The following is a 13,573-nucleotide window of genomic DNA, read 5'->3' as shown; positions in this document are numbered from 1 at the left end:
CATTTGCAGTTCTGAAATTTCGTCTAAGACATTATCGTTTGGTATCACTTTTTTCTACATTTCCTCTTTCGTAAATGCATAAGAAACCAGCATGTATGCATGTATGTGCAGTTTTTCATTGTTTCCACATTACTGTTTCAATTAATTGTTCATTGCTTACTCCATCACGCCAACCCTTTTTTTAATGACTTTCAAGTAATCTGCTTCATGCTTTATTTTCATCAGAATGCTTTTCTCTGAATTTTCCTTTTCTATGAAACCTTTCAATAAATGAATATCAATACTTTATTTCTTCTGACATCAATAGATGTTATTTGCAGGTTTCACCAATATATATTCCCATGACTTTTGTCAAAACGTTCGTACTCCATGTTTGAAGAGTCCTTATTTGAATATATTCTACTTTTTGCTTTCTTCTAGCATTTCAAAAATTTCCATATCCACGTCTTGATTAATCGTTTAACTTCTTTTACTCTCCTTTGACTAATAAAAATTTTGTCTTATTATTTCAACCTTTTTTTGGTATTTCTTTACTTTAGTTGTATGCATTAAAATTTTGTCTTATTAGTTCCTTATTTATCTATGTAAGTATAAATATGTCTCCAATCTAATCCGGACTTTTTTACTTTTCACTTTTCAATATTGTTCTTGTGAGTTCAACATGTCTCTCTGTGAAGTTCCAAACCAAAGCCAGAGCATAAGCGAAGTAAGCCCTCAGAAGGAAAATTGGAATATTATCGCTAGGGTCATTCGTTCATGGTTTGTTCCTGATTTCACTAAACAGAGGTGTCCTTTTTCCATGGAGTTCGTTATTCAAGACAAAGAGGTTATTATTATTGTTATTCTTGAAATTCTTCCATTACACCTACTTTCGTTTAAAAATTTGTATGAATTAAATAGTCGTATGCTAAACATATTTATACTAAAATTTATAAATGTTCTTTTTATCTGTTTCAGGGCTCTAAAATACATGCTTCAATTAGACGTACTCTAATTTACAAATTTCAAAATGACATTTCTGAAGGCCATGTTTATGCCATACAAAACTTCAGTGTTGCTCCGAATTCTGGAATATACAGAACAACACACCACCCTTATAAGATAAATTTCCAGTTTGGTACAAAAGTTTCTTTGGTTAATGTTAATTTGGTTCCTGATATTAAACCACAATACACACCTTTGTCTTTATTGACAACCACTGCATTTGATACTGATTATTTGGTTGGTAAGTTAATCTTTTTAGTTCCGTTACTATTAATTTTTTTATTAATAAACATTTTTTGTTAAAGTATATGATTTAATACATATACAATGCATTTTAGATATTTTGGGATTACTGGTCGGAGTGGGGACTGAAAGAGAATTGCAAGTTGATGGAAAGACAACAAAATTAAATGTCATAGCAATAGAAGCTGATGGGTATTGTATATCTATACTATACTATATTAAATTTCTTTTAATATTTCTTTCCAAATAACTACATCACATTATATTGCACTTTAATTTTTAGGTTTCGAATAGAGTGTACTTTGTTTGGTATTTATGTGGATGAACTGAATGTATTTCTTTCGAGTGGAGAAGTACAAAATACTGCTGTAAGTATAGAATTTGCGAAAGTCAAAACTTTTCAAGGTAAAATTTTCTTATTACTTTTACAAAGTAGTTTGTACTACTTATTCCATGTTACTCTCACATACACTATATTTTTAAATATAGATAAGGTTCAAGTTCAAAATTGTAAGTTCTGCACCCGTATTAAGTACAATGTTAACTTCAAGGAAGCATCTGAACATAAATCAAGGTAATTTTTATTCGATATTTATATTTCAAAATATAGTGTATCTGATATTTCAGATATGACATACACTATATTATTCCAACTAACAATTTTTTCTTTACTTTGTAATGCAAATTATCCTTGATTGCGTCAACTTGATATTTCAGATATACATACATTCAATAATATATTTAATTTTTATGAGTATAACTATATTTCCTTTTGCACAGAATGTTTGAGAACAATGAATCTCCTTCTCAAGGATTAACGCAACTTTCTCAGACTTCCAAAAATACTGTCGAAGAGGACTTTTTAACACTTACACCTAGAACCAACATTCAAGGTCTAAAAGATTGTAAAGAGGTTAGAATATATTTTTGTATCATTGTGCAATTTTTCTTATTCACAATAATACATTCATTAATGTTTTTTATATTGAAAGGTCACCACTTTCATATTGTTTGGAACAATTAAGCATATCTTGGTTGACGATGACTGGTGGTATACTGTTTGTGTGTGCAACAAAGCTGTTTATCCAGATTCCAAGATGTTCTTTTGTGAGAAGTGTAACAAGCATGTTATAAAAGTCTTTCCAAGGTTAACGAATTGGTTTTTAATATTAATGTCAATTTAAAACAACATGGTAATTACAACTTTGGTTGATGAAATTTATTTATCAATTTTCAGATATAGGATTAAGATCCGAGTTATGGACTCTTCCGATTCAACCACATTTGTCCTCTTTGATAGGGATGCAACAACCCTTTTCAAAAAAACTTGTGCTGATATGTTAGACGCTCATGATAAGGTATACTCTTCAATATGTCCACTTATATATTTAACTACACAATGTTTAATTATTTTTTTTTTTTGTAGATGAATTCTTCTGGAAATTTGCCTAAGCAGTTTGATGAGTTAGTTGATAGAAGTCTGCTTTTTAAAGTGGAAAGTAGGAACGATCAGAATTTCAAACTTGAACAGTCTTTCAGAGTGAAGAAAATATGTGTTGATGATGATATCATTGACAAATTCAATGATTCTTCGTTGAAATCTGTGGTAAGATGTAATTTAAGATAATATTTTTTACATTGTAATCTCTTTATAATGCAGTCATCTTTTTCTTTTTTATAATCTCATTATTTCTACCTATTTGAAGGATGTTTATGCTGGGAATGGTGAGTTTAGCAGGGAAAAAATGCGTATAGTGAATGAGTCCACCGTTAATATTTCAGAGGTATACAACTTATATTATTGTTTTTAAAAACAATGATTTCTTTAATAATTTTAATAATGTTATCAATTTTGTATGTGGATTTTGTTTTAATAAATTTACTTTTAATACTGTAGGATTTATTAGTCCGATTTACCAAAGAAACAATTGAGTCTGGATCCCAATCACCTGAACTAATTCAAGATAATCCAACCAACGATGATGCTAGCAGTTCACATAAGAGAGAATCTGGAAAGAAGACTGCATCACTTGAATCCATCGAAGAAGACAATGTTTCATTGAAGCTTTTAAAAAGAAATATTAAGAAGGAAAAATCAGCAATTTGAGATCCACTTTTAGTTATTATATTTCAAGACAATTATTTTTATGGCTTTCATTTTGGGGATGTAATATGTCTACGTTATTTGTTGTCTTTAAATTCATCTAAACATCAACTTCTATGTTAAATTTCATCTTTAATTTCATCTGAACCTCAACTTCTAGTTCAATTTCATGATTACAATATTATGCGCTTTTGAGTTAAATTTTTTAGAATTAAAATTATTTTATATGCTGGTGCACAAGATATTGTTGACATTTTTCAATTTTTGTCAACAAGGATGACTACCAGCTACATCAAAACTTACTGAAATTGATTTCATTTTGTAGCATCATGTAATGAAAGTCGTATAAAACCTGTTTTTTGTGAAAAAGAAATCTTCTTTAAAATTGTGCCACTCATAAATAACATATCTATATTTTTTCTCATAACATTATTTATAAATGTCTATTTTTCATAATATTTACTTTTCATAAATAATATAAATATGGCAAAGGAATTATCTGTTGACAGATTTTAAGTTTTGACAACAGAATTGGATGCCATATACATTTTTTATTCAATATTTTTTTTGGCTTATCTTCTGTTAATTACTAACTTATAAACCTTCTACGATATATTTGACATTTTATTATACAATAAGTACGAATGAAATATTATATTTTTACGTATAATATCATACATTACAGAAGTTTATTTTTGGAAATTTGTTATTGGTTTATATTACATATATTATATTATTATATTTGTAGCATAATAGAATAATTTAATATATCTTTAATAACGTTATATATTTTTAATGTTTTATTCTGTTATTATCTTCTTCCTGTTTTCCAATGCAGTAATAATTACATTACTGTTCAAGAATCTATTTGTAATCGTCCCGTCTTTTCATGTGTCATTTGTCTTCTATAAATAAATATTCATCTCCATTCTACCATGAACATTAAACGGCAAGATCAGTTCAAGGATATTCTACATTCTTCAAACTTTTACTGTACTATCTCTCTCAAATTCCAAGCAAATGGAAAACAACTTCAATGAAGATGATGTTATTAATAGAATGTGTAGGTACCAGTTCTCTATTATTCACCTTCAGGACGAGGTAAGTTCATTGTCAAATTTTTCAGACGTATTTTCTTTTACAAGATTTCTTCTACTCTTTCTATTTCATAGACGGATTTCTTCTTCTCTTTTACAATATCCTGTTTTTCACCTTAACTAATCCAATTTTTTCTTCAAAAAATTCTGTCTTTCGAGGTTGTTGGTTTTGTGGATCGTGCATTCGCCATTTTTTATGATGACGATCTTGACCGTCAATGGACTTTAAGAGATGAAGAAGGCAATAGACATGTGGTTACTTATAACAAGAATTTACAAAAACCAATGCTAATTGGAGGATGGACTGAATTAAGGCACATATATGATCTTCACGATTTTCACACTATTTATTTTGGATATGTTGGTGATTCTTGCTTCCACATCACTATTTTTCCCAGTAAATGCAAACCTTTGTCTATTGCACGTTTTCTTAAAAGAATTGAGGCAGATCAACCCCTTTTCAATGGACCGAAGTTGCATTTCAAAATTTTTCTGAATCCAAATCAATGCAATGCTAGCCATCTGGTGAGATTAATTTCATATTTTTTACTGAATGGATGTTTGTATCATATTTTTATTTATATTTCGAGATTATTTTTAAAATTTAATCCATATACTAATTTCATTAATACTTTATGTATGTTTTAGGATTTGCCAGCTGATTTTGGCAATTATCTTCGTCAAGGAAGTTTTAAATACATTTTTCTTTATGGACCGCGTAAAACAGTTAAGTGCAAACTACTGTTGAGAAATCATCCTAAGAAGTCTAGCAAAATTGGAAGTGGCTGGAAGGAATTTTGTACTGCTCATGGATTTCATCAAACTATTGACTTGGTGTTTGAAGTGGACCACATGAAAAGCAATCAGAATGTCAAAGTGCTAACATATTGTAATTTTTAATTTACAGTTACAATAAATAGTTTTGTTTTTATTTCTGCCACTTAGGTAGTTTTCAACCTACAAGTTCTTTTATTTTCAGCAATGCATATGTATAGTTCTACCTTCTTATCAATGAAATCTCTTTGAAGCTTCTCTGAATTACTCTGAAAGATGAAAATTCATACATGTTATGGTATCATATTCATAAATAAAATTATTTTGTTCTATAATTGAAATGAAATATATATGATGAAATTGAAAGATATATAGTTGGACGAATAATGAAAAGTTATCATGTCTATAATCATATGTATGGATGTATGTTGCTTTAGTATGTGCATACACTTACTGTATGTTACCATTTTTATACATAATGAGGTTAACATTGTACATAATTCCTTTGAAAAAGTTCTCTTTGTTTTACTATATATAGTACTGCATAAAAAACACGTCTGATTGTACCTACATAAAAAGGAAATGTTTTCTTAGTTGCAAGAACAAATAAACTCTGAAATAAGTGCTATATATATGAATGATTCAGATATAGTAACACTCAGTACTGCATGCTCTTTCTGTTTTTTATGTTTGTCTTCTATTTTAATCTTTGTCTCTTCTGAAAAAACTGCTTCGTACTATAATTACATATATTTCTGTTTCCACAATTGTGATTAGAGGTACAAGCTACACAAAAAAGTTGAACAAAGACATTCACCAATATAGAAATAAAACAGTAATCACTTTTTCATCCATTGAGTCAACTTACCTTTATTTTTGCTTCTTCCATTGTAACCTTTGAAACTATTCCATAACATTTCTGTACTGTAATGGAGCATAACGATTGTAAAAATGCAAGGCTGAGAAGGAAACTGGTTCTACAACAGAGGTTCAATGCAAAAAATCATCAACATTCATGTAAGTCATTAACATCTTACTTAATCCATTTATGTTTTCTAATTCTTCATCAATAATTTATTTATAAATGATGCATTTGTATGTTTCTATGTTTTTCGATGTTGCAGATGACAAAGAAGAGAATGCAAGAAAGAAAACTAAATTTGTAAACCATACGTCTCAAAGTAAATAAATCTCAGAATTTCTTTTTACATATATATTTGTAACTGTATGTTTTGGATTTTAACTTCACAACACAGATGCATACTCAATCATCTTTGTTGTTTTACTCACAGATATACCAACTGTAACACAAACATCATTTCACCAAAATATAGACAGGAATCCATTACAACAGTTGGATATTAGTAAGTTCTTTTCTTTCTAATCTATATCTTTAAAGAATGTTGTTAAATGAATCAATGAAGTCTTTTTTTTTTATTTCTTTAATAACAATGCTTCTACAATAATCCTTTTCCAGATGTTGACAACAACAACAACAACCTTCACAATATGAATTCATTATTTCACAGTCAAATTGGTCAGTTGTGAAGTTCTTCCAATACTTAATTTTAACATTGTTTATGAATAATATTAATTCCGTACCACTTAAAACTAACCTTCGTTTCAATGCAGAAACTGTCAACAAATTCTCAAGTTTTTCAAGTACTTTACTTGAACAACAAATCACTTCACAATCTGCAACTTCTACTTTAACTTACCATAGTCCTTTCGGTATATTTGTACATCATTCTTAATTTCTTATATAAATGTTGAGATGACAATTTTAGATTTTATATCAATGTTTTTGAATGACTCCAGCTTTTAACAATAACAGTCAGAGAAATTATGGACAAAATAGAAACAATTCCAGTGCAGGTAATTACATTTGGATTCATACTCACAATGCCAATGCAGGTAGGACAATTGTTTTTTGTTGTTTTTCATAGGTGGGAGATCAGATGTTGTAACTGGGTCGCATTCTGTTTCTAAGAATAAAGTTGTGAAATATCCTTTTCAAGTCATACAATCACTTCAAAACAGATTCAATCTTGATGATGAAACAACAAGACAACATAATTATTCAGACACAACAAACGATGATTCAGCAACAATAAGAGATGATGGTAATTCTGATATTAAACTTATTGATGTTAATATAAATTCCTTTTAAATCATTAATTAGTTTTCATCTTACTAATATTGAAGAACATCATACAAGTACTACAACTACAAACGAATTGTATTGCAAAGGAGAGTTACAAGGTACATAATGTCCAACACAATTGTATATAACTGCAGATTAAAATATTCGCAGCTTCATTCTAATGTTTTATATTGATTTTCAGAATTGCTCAATATTGGAGAACCTTGCTTGGAATGCCAATACTGTAAAGCTCAACTTTGGTATGAAGAAAGAGCAGAAAAATGTAACACATCAAAGGGAGTTGAATTCTCATTGTGTTGTCAAAAGGGAAAAGTACAAATTCCACTATTAAAAAGACCACCTAATCTTCTTGAAGGTTTGTTAAATGGTGAAGATCAGAGAAGCAAATCATTTTTACAAAACATAAGAGTATACAATAGCATGTTTTCATTTACTTCAATTGGTGGTAAGATTGATAATTCAACGAACAATGGTTCTGCTCCTCCACAATTTATTCTGAATGGACAGAACTATCACCGTATTGGCAGTTTATTGCCAGAGCATGGATCAAAGCCAAAGTTTGCACAGCTCTACATATATGATACCGAAAATGAAATGACTAACAGAGTCAACCATTTCAGGTCAGTGAATCTATTAAATAATTTCATTAGATGAAATATTTAAATAAATGTGTTGTCATGTTTTCTCTTTATTATTTTTTAGTTCAAACACAAAGGAATATGTTATAGATGAATCATTGGTTGCTGATTTGATTCAAATGATTGACAATCACAATGTTCTTGCGAAAACTTTTAGAAGAGTAAGAGATTTGTCACTGGAACATATGGAATCCGATTTCACGCTAAGACTATTTAGAGGCAGAAACAAAGACCCTAGAGTCTACAATACACCTTCATGTGATGAAATAGCTGCACTTATAGTTGGTGATTTTGGCAATATGGATGTAGGCAGAGATATAGTGGTCAAAAAATGTTCTGGTGAATTAACCAGACTGCACGAAACTCACACAGCTTTCATTCCACTGCAATATCCTCTCATGTTTCCATATGGAGAAGATGGTTATCAAGAGGATATACCAATAAGAGAATGTCATTCAAAAACAAAATCCAGGGTAAGAGTTAGAATTTCTTTGTGAGAATTTATTGCCTTTAGAATACAACAAAGAGCTGTAGAACCAGGAAATATTGTGAATGCATGCAGATTGTTCCAACAGTTTCTGGTGGATTGCTATACAATGGTTGAAGCGCAAAGGTTGTCATTCATCAGAGTGAATCAGAAGTTAATTCGCTGTGATATTCTTAATGGATTACAAGAAGCTGTTAATAGAGGAGAGACAGATCCTTCTTTAATTGGAAGACGTATTGTCTTGCTTGCTTCTTTCACCGGTGGTACCAGATACATGTTCAACAATTGTCAAGATGCTATGGCAATTTGTAAAAAATTTGGATATCCGGATTTGTTCATTACTATAACATGCAATGTCAATTGGAGTGAAATCAAAGAATTTGTCTTAGCAAAAGGCTTATTAGCTTCGGATAGACCTGATATTGTATGTAGAGTGTTCAAAATGAAGCTGGATGAAATGATGACAGATTTTAAGAAAAAGGACTTCTTTGGAAAAAGCACTGCAGGTATGTTATATATGAAGTTATATACATTATATAATTTTCTCTTAAATTAAATTCTCACAACTATATTTACTTTTTATTTATATATGCAGGAATGTACACAGTAGAATTTCAAAAAAGAGGTCTACCTCATGCACATATACTTTTATGGTTGGATGGAGAAAGCAAGTTGAAGAATTCAACTGATATTGATAAAGTAATATCAGCTGAATTGCCAAATTCTGATTTGTACCCCAAATTGGAAAAAGTTGTCTCAAGTTACATGATTCATGGACCATGCGGACCTGCAAGACATAATTCACCTTGCATGAAGGAAGGAAGATGTTCTAAATTTTATCCAAAAAAATTCACATCTTCGACTTCAATTGATGAAGACGGATATCCATGCTATAGAAGACTTGATAATGGTAGATTTGTTGAGAAGAATGGAATTAAGCTGGACAATAGAAGTGTTGTTCCCTACAATCCACCACTTCTAATGAGGTATCAAGCACACGTCAATACAGAGTATTGCAACAAGACCAATTCAATAAAATATTTGTTCAAATATGTGAACAAAGGTCCGGACAGAGCTACTCTTAAAATAAGCAACAACTCTGCACAGTCTGAAAAATCAACCATTATTGATGAGATCAAAAGGTATTACGACTGTAGGTATCTATCACCATGTGAAGCTGCTTGGAGAATATTTTCTTTTGACATCCATCACAGATGGCCTCCTGTTCAGAGATTGACCTTTCATCTTCCTGGCCAACAATCAGCTTTGTTTAAAGATGATGATGATATTAATGTGATCTTCAACAGATACGAAAATGCTAACACAATGTTTCTAGCTTGGTTTGAGGCTAACAAAGTTTATGAGGAAGGAAAACAATTGACTTATTCAGAATTTCCAAGCAAATTTGTGTGGTTTGCCAAAGAAAAAGAATGGAAACCAAGGAAGAAAGGCTACAACATTGGTAGACTTACTTATATTCCTCCTGGGTCTGGAGAACTTTATTATTTGAGGATATTACTGACCATTCAAAAAGGTTGTATTGATTATGAAAGCATTAAGACAATTGATGGAAAGTATTATGAAACATACCAAGAAGCTTGCTATGTTTTGGGATTGTTGGCTGACGACAAAGAATATATTGATGCAATCAAAGAAGCAAGTGAATTTGCTTGTGGGTATCAACTTAGAAGATTATTTGTTACTTTGTTGTCCATGAATACAATTTCTAAACCAGATATAGTTTGGAATTCTACTTGGAGTATCTTATGTGATGGAATTTTGTACCAAAAAAGGAAGGAGATGAACTTACCAGGTACTTCATATTTTTTCTTTTAATTTCGTATACATATATATTTTAATTGTATTATTTACTTATTGCAGGTCTTCTCAATCTATACACAATATTACTTTACAGATTGATAATCTGTATTTTTTGTTTTTTACTTATTTACAGATCTTCTCAAGTTTAGTTGTTTATTATTATATTATATATATGTATATGATTATTATATATATGTATTTGCAGGTCTTCAAATTGAGACTGCTGAATTACAAAAACTATGTCTGCTGGAAATAGAGGAAATGCTAATGTCAAATGGTAGAAGTTTGAAAGATTATCCTTCATTACCTCAACTTGATCTTTCAAATGTACATACATTCAATAATAGATTTATTGTTGATGAGCTGCAATATAATAAACAAGACATGGCGAAAGAACATGACAGTTTGTTTAAAGCACTGAATGATGAACAAATTGATGTATATCAGGATATCATGACAGCAGTTCTTTCAAAGAAGGGAGGATTCTTTTTCTTATATGGCTATGGTGGTACAGGTAAGACTTTTATGTGGAAGACATTGTCGGCTGGTCTAAGAAGCAAAGGCATGATTGTTTTGAACGTAGCATCAAGTGGAATTGCTTCTTTATTACTTCCTGGTGGAAAAACAGCACACTCTACCTTTTACATCCCACTGTTAATTAATGAAGAATCAACTTGCAACATAGCACAAGGTAGTCTTAGGGCAAAACTTCTTATGGCTACCAGTTTGATTATCTGGGATGAAGCACCAATGATGAATAGAATGTGTTTTGAGGCATTTGATAGAACACTAAGAGATATTATGCGAAATGTTGATGATGCCAATAAAGACAAACCATTTGGTGGCAAAGCAGTTGTGTTAGGAGGTGACTTTAGACAAATTCTACCAGTTATCAAAAAAGGATCTAGGTTTGATATCATAAAATCATCAATCAACTATTCAGAGTTATGGAATTGTTGTAAAGTGCTAAAGTTATCCAAGAACATGAGATTAAGTACTACATCAAATACTGAAACAGCCAATGATATTCAAGAATTTGCTGATTGGATTTTGAAGATTGGAGACGCAAAAATGGATCTAAATGAGAATGGTGAGTGCATGGTTGAAATTCCCGAACAGATCCTGATTACAAACACAGATTTACCTTTATTGTCATTGGTTGAATTTGTCTATCCTCAATTTGTGGTTAACATGTTGAATCCTAATTATTTTGATGATGGAGCAATTTTGTGCCCAACAAATGATTCTGTAGAGCAAGTAAATGATTTCATGTTGTCCTTAATTGGTGGTGATGAGGTGACTTATTTAAGTTCAAATACACCTTGCCAATCTGATGAACAAGATGAAGTGCAATCTGAATGCTTTACATCTGAATTTTTAAATGATATCAAATGTTCAGGGATACCAAATCATAAACTGAAGTTGAAAACAGGTGTTCCTATTATGCTCTTGAGAAACATTGATCAAGCAAAAGGTATATGCAATGGCACAAGATTGCAAGTCAACCATTTAGGCAAGAATGTAATATGTGCAACTGTAATTACTGGAAAAAACATTGGTGACAGCATTTTTATACCAAGAATGGATTTAGTGCCATCTGATTCAGGGTTGCCTTTCAAATTTCAAAGAAGACAATTCCCGATATCTTTATGCTTTGCAATGACGATTAACAAAAGTCAAGGACAAACACTTTCTAGAGTCGGCCTTTATCTTCCACAACCTGTATTCACACATGGCCAACTATATGTTGCTATTTCTAGAGTCAAAACCAAAAGAGGATTGAAAATACTTATATTGGATGAAGATGGAAAGGTAACAAACACAACTAAAAACGTTGTGTACAAAGAAATTTTTTAAACTCTTTGAAAAGAAATCAATTATAGGTATGTCATTTCGAATTTTATTTTTCATTTCAAAACTGTTATAAATATATATCAATTGATTTATGTTATTTTCTGCCATGTAGGAAAATCATTGTACTGAAAAAGTTGAACAAAGAAGTCATTGTGTACAAAAGGAAATTATGTCCAAAAGGAATTTATGAACTTCAATACCAAAGGATACATTCTAGGTATGTCATTTATTCTTTTTTAATTCTTATATTAACAAAGTAGTATATTAGTCATATTTTTGTTGTTGGTGCTTGACGACAATATTCAATGAAATCATATCTTAACTTGACATACAACTTTAATTACATTCTAAATTGATCTATTCCATTGATACACGTCAACATCTTTTTAAAACATTAGATTATCATCATATAGATTATTAAATATCCAAAAACCCATTGCTATTACCACAATTATTACATATTAAAAAAACCCGTGCGTTGCACGGGTAGAAGGACTAGTTGTGAACATTTGAGAAACATTGAAAACTATAATCTATTGTGCCCTCTATGAAAGACCAATTGCAGACTCCATCTATGTATTGAGAAATGAAAGGTGCTCAATTCTGTTTCATACACGATAGTCTTCTTTTGACATTAAAGATTTTCTGTGTCTGCAATATTTTTAAGGACACTTCTCCCTGTTTTTGTAATATTTTTTTTTTTCAAAACTGGTCATCTTTTGAATCTAATTTCAAGAACCATAAGAGTAAGGTGTTTGGGAATTAGCTCCTAGAACGTATTTAATAAATTCCAAATTAATCTATAATTTATGATCACTGAATGGAGAGTGATTTGTTCTTAAAATTAATTGTTTTTCTCTTTCGTTCTTTCTACTTAATTTTTCTCGTATTGTTTATTGTTTGTGATTTACACTAGTTTTTCATTTGAAAAGTCCAGATCTAAATTTCCGTTTGGAGGACCAACAAGAAGTGTGGAATATTCTTCTAAATATAATTACTCCTTGTATTTGGTTCAATTATGAAAAAAAAAAGGTTTTCTTTATTTGTTTAAAATCAATGGGGTTAAGCTACAAATATTATGCTGATAAAATAAATAATTGAAATGAAAAGTAAAATAAAAAAAATTAAAACATAGCAAACTAATAAGAAATGTTAAAAAAACTTACAATATCTAACATGACATAAAAAATTGTATATTTAAATCTTATGAGCTCAACAGCATTAAGTCCATAGTTTAACAAAATCAAATAAATTAAAGAAATAAAATATTAATGGAAGAGTTGCATGGGTTTGCATATCACATACTCAAGTGTGTATTTTTCAACATTTATTAATTATAACCTAATCTCATCAGAAAAAAAGGCCTATGCATATATATATATATATATATATATATATATATATATA

General features: G+C 30.1%; 2 protein-coding genes across 2 annotated transcripts; both read left to right on the top strand.

Annotated features, from left to right (window-relative positions):
* Window positions 1-621: 621 nt before the first annotated feature.
* On the top strand, window positions 622-3,384 carry LOC114180866 (replication protein A 70 kDa DNA-binding subunit B-like). The gene is made up of 11 exons (XM_028067158.2): window positions 622-826; window positions 958-1,225; window positions 1,323-1,419; window positions 1,511-1,632; window positions 1,717-1,801; window positions 2,008-2,140; window positions 2,220-2,374; window positions 2,465-2,585; window positions 2,654-2,833; window positions 2,934-3,011; window positions 3,125-3,384. The coding sequence occupies exons 1-11, from the start codon at window positions 662-664 to the stop codon at window positions 3,332-3,334; spliced, it is 1,614 nt and encodes a 537-aa protein (XP_027922959.2). The 5' UTR covers window positions 622-661; the 3' UTR covers window positions 3,335-3,384.
* A 2,747-nt stretch (window positions 3,385-6,131) lies between these two features.
* Window positions 6,132-12,169, top strand: LOC114180865 (uncharacterized). Its single transcript, XM_028067157.1, has 9 exons — window positions 6,132-6,219; window positions 6,327-6,383; window positions 7,021-7,077; window positions 7,149-7,325; window positions 7,548-7,986; window positions 8,069-8,497; window positions 8,618-8,997; window positions 9,087-10,304; window positions 10,518-12,169. Exons 1-9 carry the CDS (start codon window positions 6,132-6,134, stop codon window positions 12,167-12,169), a joined length of 4,497 nt encoding a protein of 1,498 aa, XP_027922958.1.
* Window positions 12,170-13,573: the final 1,404 nt, after the last annotated feature.

The sequence above is a fragment of the Vigna unguiculata genome, chromosome 4 (assembly GCF_037176805.1).
Source record: "Vigna unguiculata cultivar grain cowpea cultivar isolate G323 ecotype 2 chromosome 4, ASM3717680v1, whole genome shotgun sequence".
NCBI classification, from domain to species: domain Eukaryota; kingdom Viridiplantae; phylum Streptophyta; class Magnoliopsida; order Fabales; family Fabaceae; genus Vigna; species Vigna unguiculata.
This window is presented reverse-complemented; position numbering and strand designations above follow the sequence as displayed.